This window comes from Crocodylus siamensis, chromosome 5 (assembly GCF_052110815.1).
Source record: "Crocodylus siamensis isolate JL-2025a chromosome 5, ASM5211081v1, whole genome shotgun sequence".
Taxonomy (NCBI): domain Eukaryota; kingdom Metazoa; phylum Chordata; order Crocodylia; family Crocodylidae; genus Crocodylus; species Crocodylus siamensis.
The window spans coordinates 155,438,050-155,451,497 of record NC_143399.1 but is presented as its reverse complement, the minus strand read 5'-3'; the positions used below and the strand labels follow the sequence as shown (position 1 = coordinate 155,451,497).

The 13,448-nt window shown below is 40.8% G+C and overlaps 1 protein-coding gene across 1 annotated transcript in view; it reads left to right on the top strand.

Annotated features, from left to right (window-relative positions):
- ABCB5 (ATP binding cassette subfamily B member 5) overlaps positions 1 to 11,717 on the top strand; it is a 90,410-nt gene extending 78,693 nt beyond the window's left edge. The window contains exons 25-28 of the mRNA XM_090046804.1: positions 1,930 to 2,127; positions 4,989 to 5,195; positions 5,749 to 5,895; positions 8,069 to 11,717. Coding sequence (XP_089902930.1) covers positions 1,930 to 2,127; positions 4,989 to 5,195; positions 5,749 to 5,895; positions 8,069 to 8,266 — 750 coding nt within the window. The 3' untranslated portion in view covers positions 8,267 to 11,717. The remainder of the gene's footprint in view (positions 1 to 1,929; positions 2,128 to 4,988; positions 5,196 to 5,748; positions 5,896 to 8,068) is intronic.
- Positions 11,718 to 13,448: the final 1,731 nt, after the last annotated feature.

Here is a 13,448-nt window from a genome sequence, read left to right as displayed (position 1 = left end):
TTGCTGCAACTTGAGACCATTCCTTCTTGTCATCTGCCACCACAAGGAACAGTCTCACTCCATCCTCTTTTGAACCCCTTTCAGATAGTTAAAGGCTGGTATTAAATCCCCTCTCAGTCTTCTCTTCTCATAAGACATGTGCCCCAGTGCCTGCACCACTTTTGTTGCCCTCCGCTCTCCAATTTGTCCGCATCCTTTCTGTAGTGTGGGCCCAAAATAGAACACAGTACTCCAGATGTGGCCTCACCAGTGCTGAATAGAGGGGAATAATCACTTCCCTTGACCTGATGGCAACACACTTACCAATGCAGCCCAGTATGCTGTTAGCCTTCTTTGCAGCAAGGGCATACTGCTGGCTTATATTCAGCTTACTGTCCGCTGTAACCCCCAGGTCTTTTTCTGCAGAGCTGCTGCCCAGCCAGTTAGCTTCCAGCCTGTTCTGGTACATGGGTTTGTTTCATCTTAAGCGCAAAACTTTGCACTCATCCTTGTTGAACCTCATGAGATTCCTTTTGGCCCAATCCTCCAATTTGTCTAGGTCACTCTGAACCATAGCCCTACCCTCCAGTGTATCTATTACTCCCTTCAGCTTGGTGTCATCTTTCAGGTCGTTGATGAAGATATTGAACAAAACCAGCTCCAGGACCAATCCTTGGGGTACTCCAATTGATTTTGGCTGCCAACCAAGTATTGAGCCATTGATTACTACCCCCTGAGCCCAATTATCCAGCCAGTATTCTATCCATTTTATAGTCTATTCATCGAGCCCATACTTTCTTAGCTTGCCTGAGAGAATATTATGGGAAACTATCAAAAACCTTGGTAAAATCAAAGTGCCCTGTGACACCTTTTCTTTCACCCTGTCGCTGCTCATCTCCTCCCCAAACTGTACTGCCCAGTGCAGTAGTCTGGGAGCTGACCTTGCCTTCGAAGACAGAGGCAAACAAGGCATTGAGCACTTCAACCTTTTCTGCATCCTCTGTCACAAGGTTGCCTCCCCCATTCAGTAAGGAACCCACACTTTTCCTGATCTTCCTCTTGCTACTGACATACTTGTAGAAACCCTTCTTATTACTTGTAAAAACCCTTCACATCCCTTCCTAGCTGCAACTCAAGTTGCGCTTTGGCTTTCCTGACTTCATCCCTCCATGCTCAAGCAATGCTCTTATACTCCTCCCTAGTTATTTGTCCTAATTTCCACTTCTTATTAAGCTTCCCTTTTGTGATTTAGTTTACTGAAGAGTTCCATGTTAAACCAACCTGATCTTCTGCCATACTTGCTAGTCCTTCTATGCATTGGGATAGTTTGTTCCTGCACTCTCAGTAAGGCTTCTTTAAAGCTTTATTGAGTATCACTGGGCTTTAATGTGCTTTCAGTGAAAGTACTGTCAATAATTACAGCAATGCATTTAGACCATAAAAGAGTCACAGAGACATTTGGGGTCTTTTTTTAAATCACTAGTCTTTCAGAACTTTTAAGAAGTTAGTCTATTAACATGTTGTATTTGCCTGTTTTAAAAATGTTTAGTTCTGTACAGACATAAGACATTACTGTGCAGGGAGATGGAAATCAGCTGGTACCATTATTTTCCATACCAAGGCTGAACAACTTCTTTTCCTGGAAGTCTTAAGCATATAGTCCAAAACCTAAAATTAAAGATTGAGTGTAGTAGAATAAAATTGAAGAACAGTTAATAAGTGTTATTCGGAACCGTTAGTCACCATTACACCCACACCGGTATTTCAAGAACATTTTAGAAATCTTTTGGTGAACATAATACAGCATGGCATCTGAGTACAAGAAGGACATTTTAGAGTATGTATCTATAATATATGTTTAAATTAACTTACTATTTCAAAGGCTTAGATGGATTTACTAATTCAGATGTATAATGCAAGTGATGTGACGTTACCAATCTGTTCTCACAGGACACATTCAGTGGAAGGTTAGAATTCCGTGAAGTCTCTTTCATTTATCCAACTCGCCCAGATGTTCCCATCCTGCAGGGTTTGTCTCTTACAATTGAACAGGGACAGACTGTAGCATTTGTTGGAAGCAGTGGATGTGGGAAAAGCACTTCTGTTCAGCTCCTACAGAGGTTTTATGACCCTCTGAAAGGGCAAGTGGTAAGATTAGATTTTGATAATGCCTATGCTAGTGATTTTTATTACTGTTTTCTAACGGCATGTTCCTACTTAAGTTTTATTGCTATTTTAAAAGGCCCAGTGACAGAGCTGCTAGGATGCCAAAAGGGAGGCCTGATCTTATATTGATTCTGTATCTATAGAACATAGCTGGTCATTCAGGTTTAGTGACTTTTGGCATTTGTACATGACACAGGGGTTTAATTCTCCCTAAATTGAAGCAGTGGTTTTTATGTACACCCGTGTCCTTACCTGCCTCTCTGGCAGCAGGGAGCGGAAAATGAGCTGCCAGCAGGCCAAGTGGTCCCTGAGCTGTGGCAGGGGGGCAGGAAGCTGGTGCTTCCCTCTGTGGCAGCGGTGGCTCCCCCCCAGACAGAACCCACCCACAGGAACCCGGCTGAGGCGGTCCCATGAGGCACTGAAGCTGCGGAGGGAAGCACCATGCCTCTGCGCAGCTCAGGCAGGCAGGCAGGCCCCAGGGAAGGAAAAGAAAAAAAAATCAGGCTCACCGCTTTTTTTTTCTCCTTCAGTGTAGCCTGCCTTCCTGGACTTTTGGCGGGCTGCCTGCTGGGGCTCCCTGCAGAACCCCTGAGCCACAAGGGCCAGGTGATTCCCTCCATGGCTGGAAGGTAGCAAACTAAAACTCCTCAGAGGTGTTATAGTTTGTGCCCCAAAGTCATTTGCTGTGCCCCAAAGTCCTTTAAGGTGTATTACACTGCCAAATTTGCTATGGCAGCTAAAATTAACACGCAGTACACTGCCGAGTTTGCAAACTCATGCAAACAGCAAAGCTATTAAAACAGTGCAAAAGGGCATTTAACCCACTTTAATGTGTTGTCTACACATACCCTATAATGCTCATTTGCCCCAGTTATAGCTGGAGCAAAGGAGCAAGCTTTAAGTTAATCTATTGCTTCCTCTGTTGGGATTTCTCACTGTTAGAATCAGTATCATGCACAACAACTCTCTTTTTTAAGAAGGTATTTCCAGCAACTGGTCCAGAAATACCAATAGTATTTTTTTAAAACTTTCTGTTTAGTCATAGCCACTGCTGTGGTTGTATATTATTGACTTTATGAAATTTCATCTTGCCAGTCTCAGAAAAATGGGTGTGATTTTTTCCTTTCCCAGATTTATTTTTTTCCCACGAAATGTTGTGCAAATAGAAATAAGAAAGCCTCTTTAGTCTAGACCCTCAGCTACTAAATCAGTATAGTTCCACAAAGGGCAGTAGAGCTTTGTTATTTTATATGAGATGAGGGTCCAGACCATGAGATTTAATCAGTTTACTGGGGTTAATCAAGTTCTAAGGGGGAAAAAATCTACAAAATGTAAATGGGAACCTCTCAGAAGGTTACTTTAAGTATATGCTCATTTTCCAACCCTATGGAGAATGACTACAGGCCACGGTATAGGCATCAAAAAACCCCCCCAAAAAACAAAAAAACCCAAAAAACACCAGTTTCTTGATCTTAATTTGAGTAGGATTGTAAGAGAAAGAAGAATAAACCACCCAATTCTATCACAGGAACCCTGAACTCTGGCTCCACCCTTTTGGAAACACACAAATGGAACATGTTTTATTATTCTACCCCACAAATGTATAGAAGCAATTTGGGTTTGTCACATTTCTTGATTAAGCTTTCTGGCATTTAACTAAATCTCTTGCCTATAGAAGAAATCTTTGCTGGTTTGGGAGGGAGAGAGGAGGAAGGCACTGATATAATTAAACAGGTACAGATTCCTATGAAATACCTTTATTTGGTTTAAGAATAGCTTACTGAAGTTAAATTTTAACCTATCCACAATTGGTTCAAGCTAACAGCCATGGTCTGCTGTCTAACCCTGCTAAAAGATGAGGGAAAAATGCATTTTACCACAAGAAACAGCATGTTAGTTCGACCTGGCCTGCCGACAAAACGAACTGGCACTTTACTTTAAACTCTGAGTGCCCCCACATTGAACCCAGTGCATGTCCAGAAGCGGCATCACATTAGTTGGACCTGCTCACCTAACTTCTGTATAGATCGGGTGCTTCAGTGGAGCTTCTCAGTGCTTTTATCTCAAGCTGATTCAATCATTTACTAAATAAAAATTCCAAAAAAGCCCTGCTGAAGCACCCGATCTATACAGAAGTTGGGTGAGCTGGGTCCAGATAACGCAGTGCTTCTTCTGGTCGTGTGCTGGGTTCAGTGTGGGGGCACTCAGAGTTTAAAGTAAAGCACCAGTTTGTTTTGTTTTTCTGATGCCTGTTAGTGGCTAGAGTGTATCATGAGAGAGGTAGTCCAGCCTTGGAGTCTGGCCCATAGAGGTCAAATCATCCTTATGTTAAAACTCCCATGAGGCAGTGCAGCATCATAGGCAGATGCAGTGTCTCAAAGCTTACTTGAAAGAAAACATTTCTGATTCAAAGCCTTTCATTCAATGAAAAAGTGTTGATATTTAACTTTTCTTATGGATATAGGTTGAAAAAAGATGTTGAAATAATGTAATTTCCTGGAGGGTAGAAATTCCAGTTTTTGCTTAGCTCTCATCTGAATCAATGCTGTAAAAACCAATATGATAATCAGCATATTCACTAGAGTTAAGATATGAGAAGTTCATTGCTGCCAGATCAAGGTAATATGAGCAGGTGAAAATGACACAACAAAAACTATCAAACTATCAAAAAATAGCAATGAATAGTTCCTCCCTCTAGAAATCTTTCTTGGAGACAGGCAAGACCGCTTTCACTGCTTCAACAGCTTTTGTAGTTCTTGTAGTGATGATTTTTGCATTTGTGAATAAAGTCTGACTGAAAAAGAAGACAAAAGCCCAATCTTGACATTTGTTGTTGTTGGCAGCTATTTGATAGCACTGATGCGAAGCATTTGAATGTACAGTGGCTACGCTCTCAAATAGGAATAGTATCCCAAGAGCCAGTGCTTTTTGATTGCAGCATTGCTGAAAATATTGCCTATGGAGATAACAGTCGGACTGTGCCAATGGATGAGATAAGAGCAGCAGCAAAAGCAGCAAATATCCATACTTTTATAGAAGAACTCCCTGAGGTAATCAAGTGACTGAACACATTAAAGTAAAGAAAAGTTTGATGGTTTTGTTTTGTGATATTGTGACCTTCTGCAATTTACAGCATCGCAAAATCAAGAGTGTTTGATTTTATGTTCAAATGCTACTTGTTTTATTAAGTGGTGTGAATTACTCCATGAGATTTTCTCCATCAGTGGTACACCAATAGCTAAGACCTGGTGAGAACAAGAGGATTCAGTATTGTAGAATACACCTGGGGCTGTATTCTCCAAAGAAAAGGTGCAGCAAATACACTTCTGCTGTATTCCCCACTCAGCCTTGTGTTTGCCTGTGACAGTGCACCCAAGAGTTGTTATTACAGAGATGATAAGCTTCTTCATTCCTTTCCTACTATGCCCATGCTCTGAATCACAATGGGCAATACAACAGTAACCAAAAATAGACTTTCTACTCTTTTTCCAATACAAAATGTACACAGAAAAAAAATAGAAATAGATTTTTAAGTACATCTCTACCTGCATGTAATTTAAACATTAACCTCTTGCTTTTAATAACTGTATACTATTGTAACAGAAATACAACACACGAGTTGGAGATAAAGGAACACAGCTCTCTGGTGGCCAGAAACAACGAATAGCCATTGCAAGGGCTCTTATCCGGCAACCAAAAATGTTATTGTTAGATGAGGCCACTTCAGCACTTGACAATGAAAGTGAAAAGGTAACAATCTATATGTAATAAAAATGTATAGGAATATATGTCAGCTCTTTAGAAATTAATATGAACAATAAGAAAGGGGCAAAGGTCTCCCAATTTATGCTCTTGCAGTCTTTAGTCTGAAATGTGACATGGGCTGCTTCATCCTGTATCAGAGACCTAAGTAAGCAGTTTTCAGAGGGCCAAGCAGGGATCATAGTATCCACTGCCCTTTCTGGGATATTTTCCTTTTTCTTTATGATGTAGTGTCAGTTGCAGCGGTGTTGGCCTATAGTTAAAGGGGCCACATGCGTATAAGGCAGCACATGCAAACTTTTCAGTATGTTTCAGTTTGTAAATAGGCATTATGAGAAACTCAAATCTCTTGCACTTATATAGGCTCATCTTCTGCTTTGTGAACACTTGAGTTTTACAATTCTTCTTCGTCTCTTTTCACCTTCAGACTGTCTTATATTTCGTAAGGTCTCTCCAGTCTGATGCAATCATACAATGCCTTTTAACTTGCTAAATTCAGACACTTTCATAGTGGTGTCCACTGTTTTTATAGTTCTTTTTCCTTGGAAAAAAAGAGAGAATTGCGGCTGTACTTGCACAAGCTGTCAGGGCATAAGATTTTATTATGAACCGATGAAATTTCTGAGCAGTATTTTTTTAATACCACACTAGGACTTGCTGATGATTGCTTGTATTTAAGTGAAAGTGAGCAACCACTTCACTGCTTAATGTCCTTAGTTGCACTGAGTAACACCTTGTTCCACCAGTAGCTTTGCTGAATGAAGTCACTGGTGATGTATGTAGCCCTATGGGTCTATGAAAGATCAGTCCCATGTTTTACACAAGAGCAGCTAGGGTGAAATGCTGTTCTGATTTAAGTCAATGGCAAAACTCTCATTGATTTTAAAGAGGCAAGATTTTTATTGTTCATATTAAGTTATAAAGCAGAGGACCAAGGATGAAAAAAAATCCATTACAGTTTGCCCATGTTAAAGCAGACTCAAAAATAAACCCATTAAATCACTGGTTTAAAACCTGCATGCAGAGAGGAAAAATAAATGCTACCACTGCCACTGAGGGAACATACAGTCAATACAACTGTAGACTCCCTCTGCATGAAAAAGGGTGTTTGTACCCAAAAGCTTGGAAAGAACAAATTTTCCAACTATTTAGTTGGCCTAATAAAAGATATCACATTTACCCAAAGAACCTTGTATGCCACTGAGGGAATTGCATTTTATTCTATCCAATTTACAATTTTAAACTATGGTCCTCAATACATTTTAGGTGTTTTTATTTGGTTCATTCCAGAACCACACTATGTTCTAATTTAAAATTGTTTTGACCAACTATAACATTGTCACAACACAAACTTTTTAACACCTTTTAAATGTGGCTTTGTGTGTGAAGTTATAACTAATTTTTTTTTATTTTAACAGCATTTTGTGAAATGTCTGTACTCAGTGACAATGCACATGCACCCCCTGAGAACACTGGTGCACCCCCTGACAGCAGCGTTACTGGACAGGGGGTGGGCAGGCAAGAGTGCTGTTGCCCTTCCTGAGAGCACCAGCCAGGGAGTGTGCTAGGAGAAGCAGTCCCTCTACAGCTGATCCCGCTGACTCAGAAGTGCCAGCGGCACACCCGGCCCGTGGGATCAGCTGCAGGGGGACACCCCCCCCCAGCAGTCTCTGACTGTTCACTGGGGGGGGCAAGTGTCCCCCCTGACTTGGGAGGTACCAGTCACCCATGTCTGCACTTACTTATCCACTTGGGAAATTGCACTAGTAAATTGCCTTGTGTAAACAGACTTTTTCTGCTCCTCCAGAATACTAGTGTCTACACAGGGAATTATAGTTCTGCTAATAAATTCCCCCAGGTAGAAAAGCTGTTAAGGCTTTGGCAATAAGAAAATTCAGTTTTTGAATTCAGAGTTGACAACAGGTGGTAGAAATTGTTAAATTTTAGTGTAGAAAGGATACAGCCCACCACACAATTTCACCTTATTCAGGTTAGACATGAATAACATGGGCTAAGAAAGTTTATGATCTACAGATTTCACTGATAAAATGCATTATTAGTGCACTTGTTGGTGAATTATTTAATGTTGCCAGTATAGGGTTAAAAATTTTGAAATTGATATTAAAGTAGGGTCCATAATGTTTTCCGTATTTTTCTGTAGGTGGTACAACAAGCCCTTGATCAGGCACGGAAAGGAAGGACCTGCATTGTGATTGCTCACCGCCTGTCAACCATACAGAATGCAGATATCATTGTTGTAATTAACAATGGAAAAATAATAGAAGCAGGAACTCATCACCAGCTAATGGCAAAGCAGAAAGCATATTTTAATTTAGTAAATGCACAAACGCTTCTCTAAAACAAGGATGGCCTGAAGCCATCTTTAGAAATGAGATGTCAGGAAAAAAAAAAGTACTGTCGTGTGTGGTCTGACCTTGTGGTTTTACAGGTAACTTTCTTCACACGCTGTTCTGCTGGGGACTTGGAGCTGGCAGCCCGCTTGCAGTTTTTAGCTCAGAATGCCAAGATACACCTACAATACTGAACTGAATAGGAACATGGAAAACATCTATTTCTCACATTAGCTTATGATGAGTATTTAACTTAAGTGTTTTTTTCTGATTCCTTCCCCTCTCCATAGGCCGTGTAACTGAATGCTTACTACTGTGTTAGTACTGACAGATACAATGGTCTTGATGTATTATCTTGGACTGATGTTAATTTTTTCCCTTAATTTTTATAGAAGGTGGTTTGAATAATAAATTTAAATTGACCTGTTTGCTACAATTGAAAATAATGTTGGACATTCCCTTAAAACTCAAACAGCCCTCCCTTTGAACAATGTTTAGATCCAGATTAAAGTTTTATTACTCAACCCACCCCATATTTCAGTTATTTACTTAATCTCTTCACCTTTTTAAGTCCTAGTTTATTTTTTTTACAGAAGCCCCCTAATATCAATTTAAGATTTAGAATTCTAACATCAGTTCAAGATGATATATGAAGACCATTATATCTGTCAGTGCTAACACAGCAATACCTTCCCTGACACAAAAGTAACTGTCCTGTTGTATGCCTTATGGAAGAACGGAAGGGATCAGAATAACCATTTGAGTAAAATACTGATCATGAAATGATTACAGAATCCCCTTCAGGGATTTTCCTACATCTGTGAATAACTCACTGAATGTTGATATCTGAGCCCCAATGTTCCTATATGAAAAACTGAGTTTATGCTACTTTTTCAAATTTGCATAGTGCTCTAAGACCCACGAAGGAAAAGTGCTAGCAGCCAGCAAATGGGCTGTTCAGTAGTTATCATTAAAAGTTAGGCTATGAAGAGAAGCCCAAGGGTTGTGAAAACATTTTCCTGAATTTTGTGGAAAATCTGCAATTGCCTGTTTTGTTAATAAAACCATGCATTCAAATAGCTAGGAATCTAATGTGTGTGCAGTGGCCTTATTTGTGCACATACGCACACACTGTAGTAACTTCAAGAGTGCTTATAAGTATGTAACTGTGTATGCAGACTCAGGTGTTTAAAGACAACTTATAAAGAGGTCTTTTTTCCTTCTTGTTAACTTTCTTTTACCAGTTATGGTTACCTTTTTATAATAAGTTGAAACTTCTATGTGTTTAAGTTTTCTTTCATTCCCATCATGACTATAGTGGTTCTGATAAAGGGCTCTGTCAGTGTTCACTAGAGAACAGTATTGGAAACTTTCTCAGCTCCTACCTGTAGATAAAAGGACATTGAATCTTGCAACTAAGTGATTTTTTCCCCAATTTTTTGATGAGAATGTACATTTTTTTAAAGTGTAAACAATTTTTTTTCTTCCCAGTTGCTTGGATTTGTCTCCTGCAATGCTATAAATTCTGCTGTCTCCAGTCCTCAAAGGAATTTTCCAGTATCAAAAAAATGTTTATAATTTTGAATTTTCCCCCCCTTTTAGCAGGTTCCTTTAAGTTTGTGATGTTGTTAAAATGTCATTTCCAAGAATCACTTTGTAATTAATCAAGTTACTTACAACTCTGTTAGAAATTAGACTTGGAATTAGAAACTCATTTTCAAAGTTGGCAAAGGGCTAAAAGTTGTCTTTAAAGCTCTTAAGGCTAAATCCTCTCATAATCTGTGCATCCTTTCCAAATGTAGTGCAAGATTGGCTACAGTACTTGGGTAATGATAGATGGGACACTTCCAACCTGTGTGCACCAAATGTACCACTCGGAATTGGCAAAGTTGCTCTCTCAAAGGTCTTGGCCTGAACTATAATTAAGTCAGATCTACTGTAAAGCTCAGCCTAAATTAGATTGATCCCACTGGAAGATTTCTGTCTACCTGTAGATGGAGTGACTAAAACAGCAGCTACACCTTCCACTAGTCTAATTAGTATAGCATATTAGTATATTAACATGTCCTTAAATTACAGATATTTTAGTTATGTTTAGTTATGTGTAAAATGCAGACTGGCTTTCAAAAGCAATATGAATTAAAGGAACTTCATTGTGAGTGACATGATTTGGGTCACTGCTTTTTGGGGACTTGTTTGTTCTCCAGCCCACCTTCTTGCTTACCTGCCAAGACATGTTATTCATATATTTCTTGGGCAGGTTCGATGGTTCCACAGAGTGAAGGTCTGTTTTGCTAGGCAGTGTATTCTTTTGAAGGGCTCCACCTCCCCTACACAATGCCCCTTTTCTCTCAGATCCATGGTGTGACTCACACTGGTCCCACATTCATGATTCCACTTCCATGGCCACCATCTGAGGAAGGTTTCTGGATTCCTCCACAAGTAGAATTCAGAGTCCCAGGGCTAATAATTCTCAACTTTTAATGTTTAACACCTGAGAAGGAGGAAGTGTAGTCCTAGCTTTGACTCGGGATGACCAGTATATTCTCCAACTCCTTCATGAGTGAACATCTACGAATTCTCCCTGTTCCTTGTTCTTTAATTACCTTTATAAATCCATTCATTTCTTATTTCCCCAAAATAAGCATCTATGAGTTCATTCACTTATTTCTCAATTAATTATATAAATTCATTCATTCTACATTTCTAAATTAATCACCAATGAATTCAGTCCCTTCCTAAGCAGTAGTAAATGTATCACTATATAAATATAATTGCAGTCCATTCACCAGATACCTTGAGACCTGGCACTCATATCCGCCAATCCCTGGCACTGCTAACTTGTCTCTTATTATCCCAGTAGCCCACTTCACTTATCTTTTCATTCAGCACCCAGACATATCCTACTCAGGTTCTGGTTTTCCTTCCCTGGATCTTCCCAACTCAGCTGTCTGAACATCTAGGTCCCATGTCCCCACATGTGTTGTACAGCTCATTGGCTCTGCTGTACTTTTCCCACTCCAGGGGAAACCCAACAGGCTCTCCCTTTTCTGCCCTGCGAGCATTCCAGGCCAATGAAGGCTTGCACCCCCTGGCACATGACTGCATGACACCAAAAGTCTATCCCCTTCCTGGGGTTTTCTCCCAGACCCGTTTCCCTGACTCCACTGGGTTCCACTGGGTAAGTTTGCTCCTGGCTTGGCCAGTTTCTACTGTCTGTAACAGAGGCTGGAGGCAAGCCCATTACATTCATGAAAACCATAAACCAACAATTATTTGGGCATTTTGACAGATGTGCCATATTCTTATACATATTACACCTTACATTAACAGATTTCAGTGTGTGACACTTTCCTATACACTGCAAAAAATATACAGTGCTATTATATATTATGTATTTGCATTACTCAAAACCACTGTTTAGAAGATAAGATGCCTCTTGGAAATATAGCTCTGTGAATAAACAAGTATTTTTTTTAAACTTTTTTGTTTTCTATTATGTATGAAACTGCAGACTTCTGAAAGGCACTGCTACTTTGTTCTGTGGTTTGTACAGCTCCAAGCAGAATGAGATCATGGTCTTGTTGCTGTGGTGCCCAGGCATCACTTCAGTACAAATAATTTTAGAGGGTGGTATCCTTTCAATTTTTTCAATTACATTAACTACTTTGATTAGAAATGTAACAAAATTAGGTAAGGTGATTTAAGTTTCTTTTAGATTAGCTACTTTATATAAACCAAAATAATAAATACACCTAGAATGAAATGAGTTTGGTTTATATAGGAGTTAAACTAAACCCGTAGACCACTAGTGCCCAACCTTTTGCCCTTTGGGCTGGATTGGCAGTGCTGCTCCATCCATGCATGGATACCTGGTGCCTCCTGAGTTGTGGGGGTATGTGCCCCCCCCAGTGGCCAGTCAGCAACTTGGGGGGAGGGTCCCCCCCATGGCCAATCTTGCCGACCGGGGGTATTCCCCCCCCCCGCAGCCGATCGCACTGACTGGGGGGGGTACCCCCACGGCCAAACACACTGACTGGGAAGCACAAGCAGGGCACCCAGAAGTGCCAGTGGTGCTTCTCCTGGCTCCCCCACTACCTGGCCGGCACTCGCAGGGGGAGCACTGGCTGTCTAAGCGAGGAGCGCTGGCTGTCAGGGGGTATACATGCACCCCTATGTACCTGCTACATGGTGCCACTGCATCCATGGGCCAGATTCATCTAGGCCCAATTCAGTGTGCAGGGCGAGCATGGCAGGTCCCAATCTGTCTACACAGGGCTTGGAAATTTGGTAGTGGTAGGAGGGGTTCAGTGTTAATTGCCACTTCCCCCTCCCCCACTTTCCCTTCTGCCAAATTTCCCAGCCCATGGGGAGCTCCATAGGCTGGATGCTATAGGTCCATGGGCCAGGGATTGAGCACTCCTCCTGTAGAGAAGCACAAATCTAATCTGTTTCATAAATAAAGATTCAGTGTTCTCTTCCTGCATTTGGTAACCAGGTAGCCTGCACCAATAACTCTGAGAAGTTCAAACTGTCTTAGACATCATGACAATAAAAACACTGGGAGCTAGTCCACACACCACATTGACTGTAACAGTGGTGCTAACTTGACTGTAGCAGTGGTACTGCACCAATAGAGAAGTTTACTAGGGGAAAAGCCTATGCAGACTTTTCATGTAATAAGAGCTGTTTGACTATCCCAAGGAAAATGGGAGGCTCTTCATTCTATGGTTACCAATTTTTATTGCATACAATTGCTCAGAATAAAATACACATCTTGTTTTTGAAAGACAGAATGAAGAAAAGAGAACTTTCTGTGTAGTAACTAGGTGTATCTACACTTGTGTTTTAATGCCGAGTTGGCTAATTAGATCCACAGTAAAGTGTCACCATCTACATGTGCACCCATATTATGGTACAATAAATTAATTAACTCTGCTGTAGGATTGTGCTGTCCAGGACAAGTACTATCCTATGGCAGAGTAATTTACACAGCTGCAATGCATGTGAAGACAGTAACCAGGGCTGACTGTGTCACAAGGGTGCTCATGTGTGGGGGCTGCCTGATACCATCACCTAGAGCCCAATCCAGACCCCACACCAGCCTGGGGCTGCTCCACTCCAGCTTGAATTGCTGTGATTGCAGTCACACAGAAAAATACTGTGCCTGGGAGCAGCTTACTCCAGCAC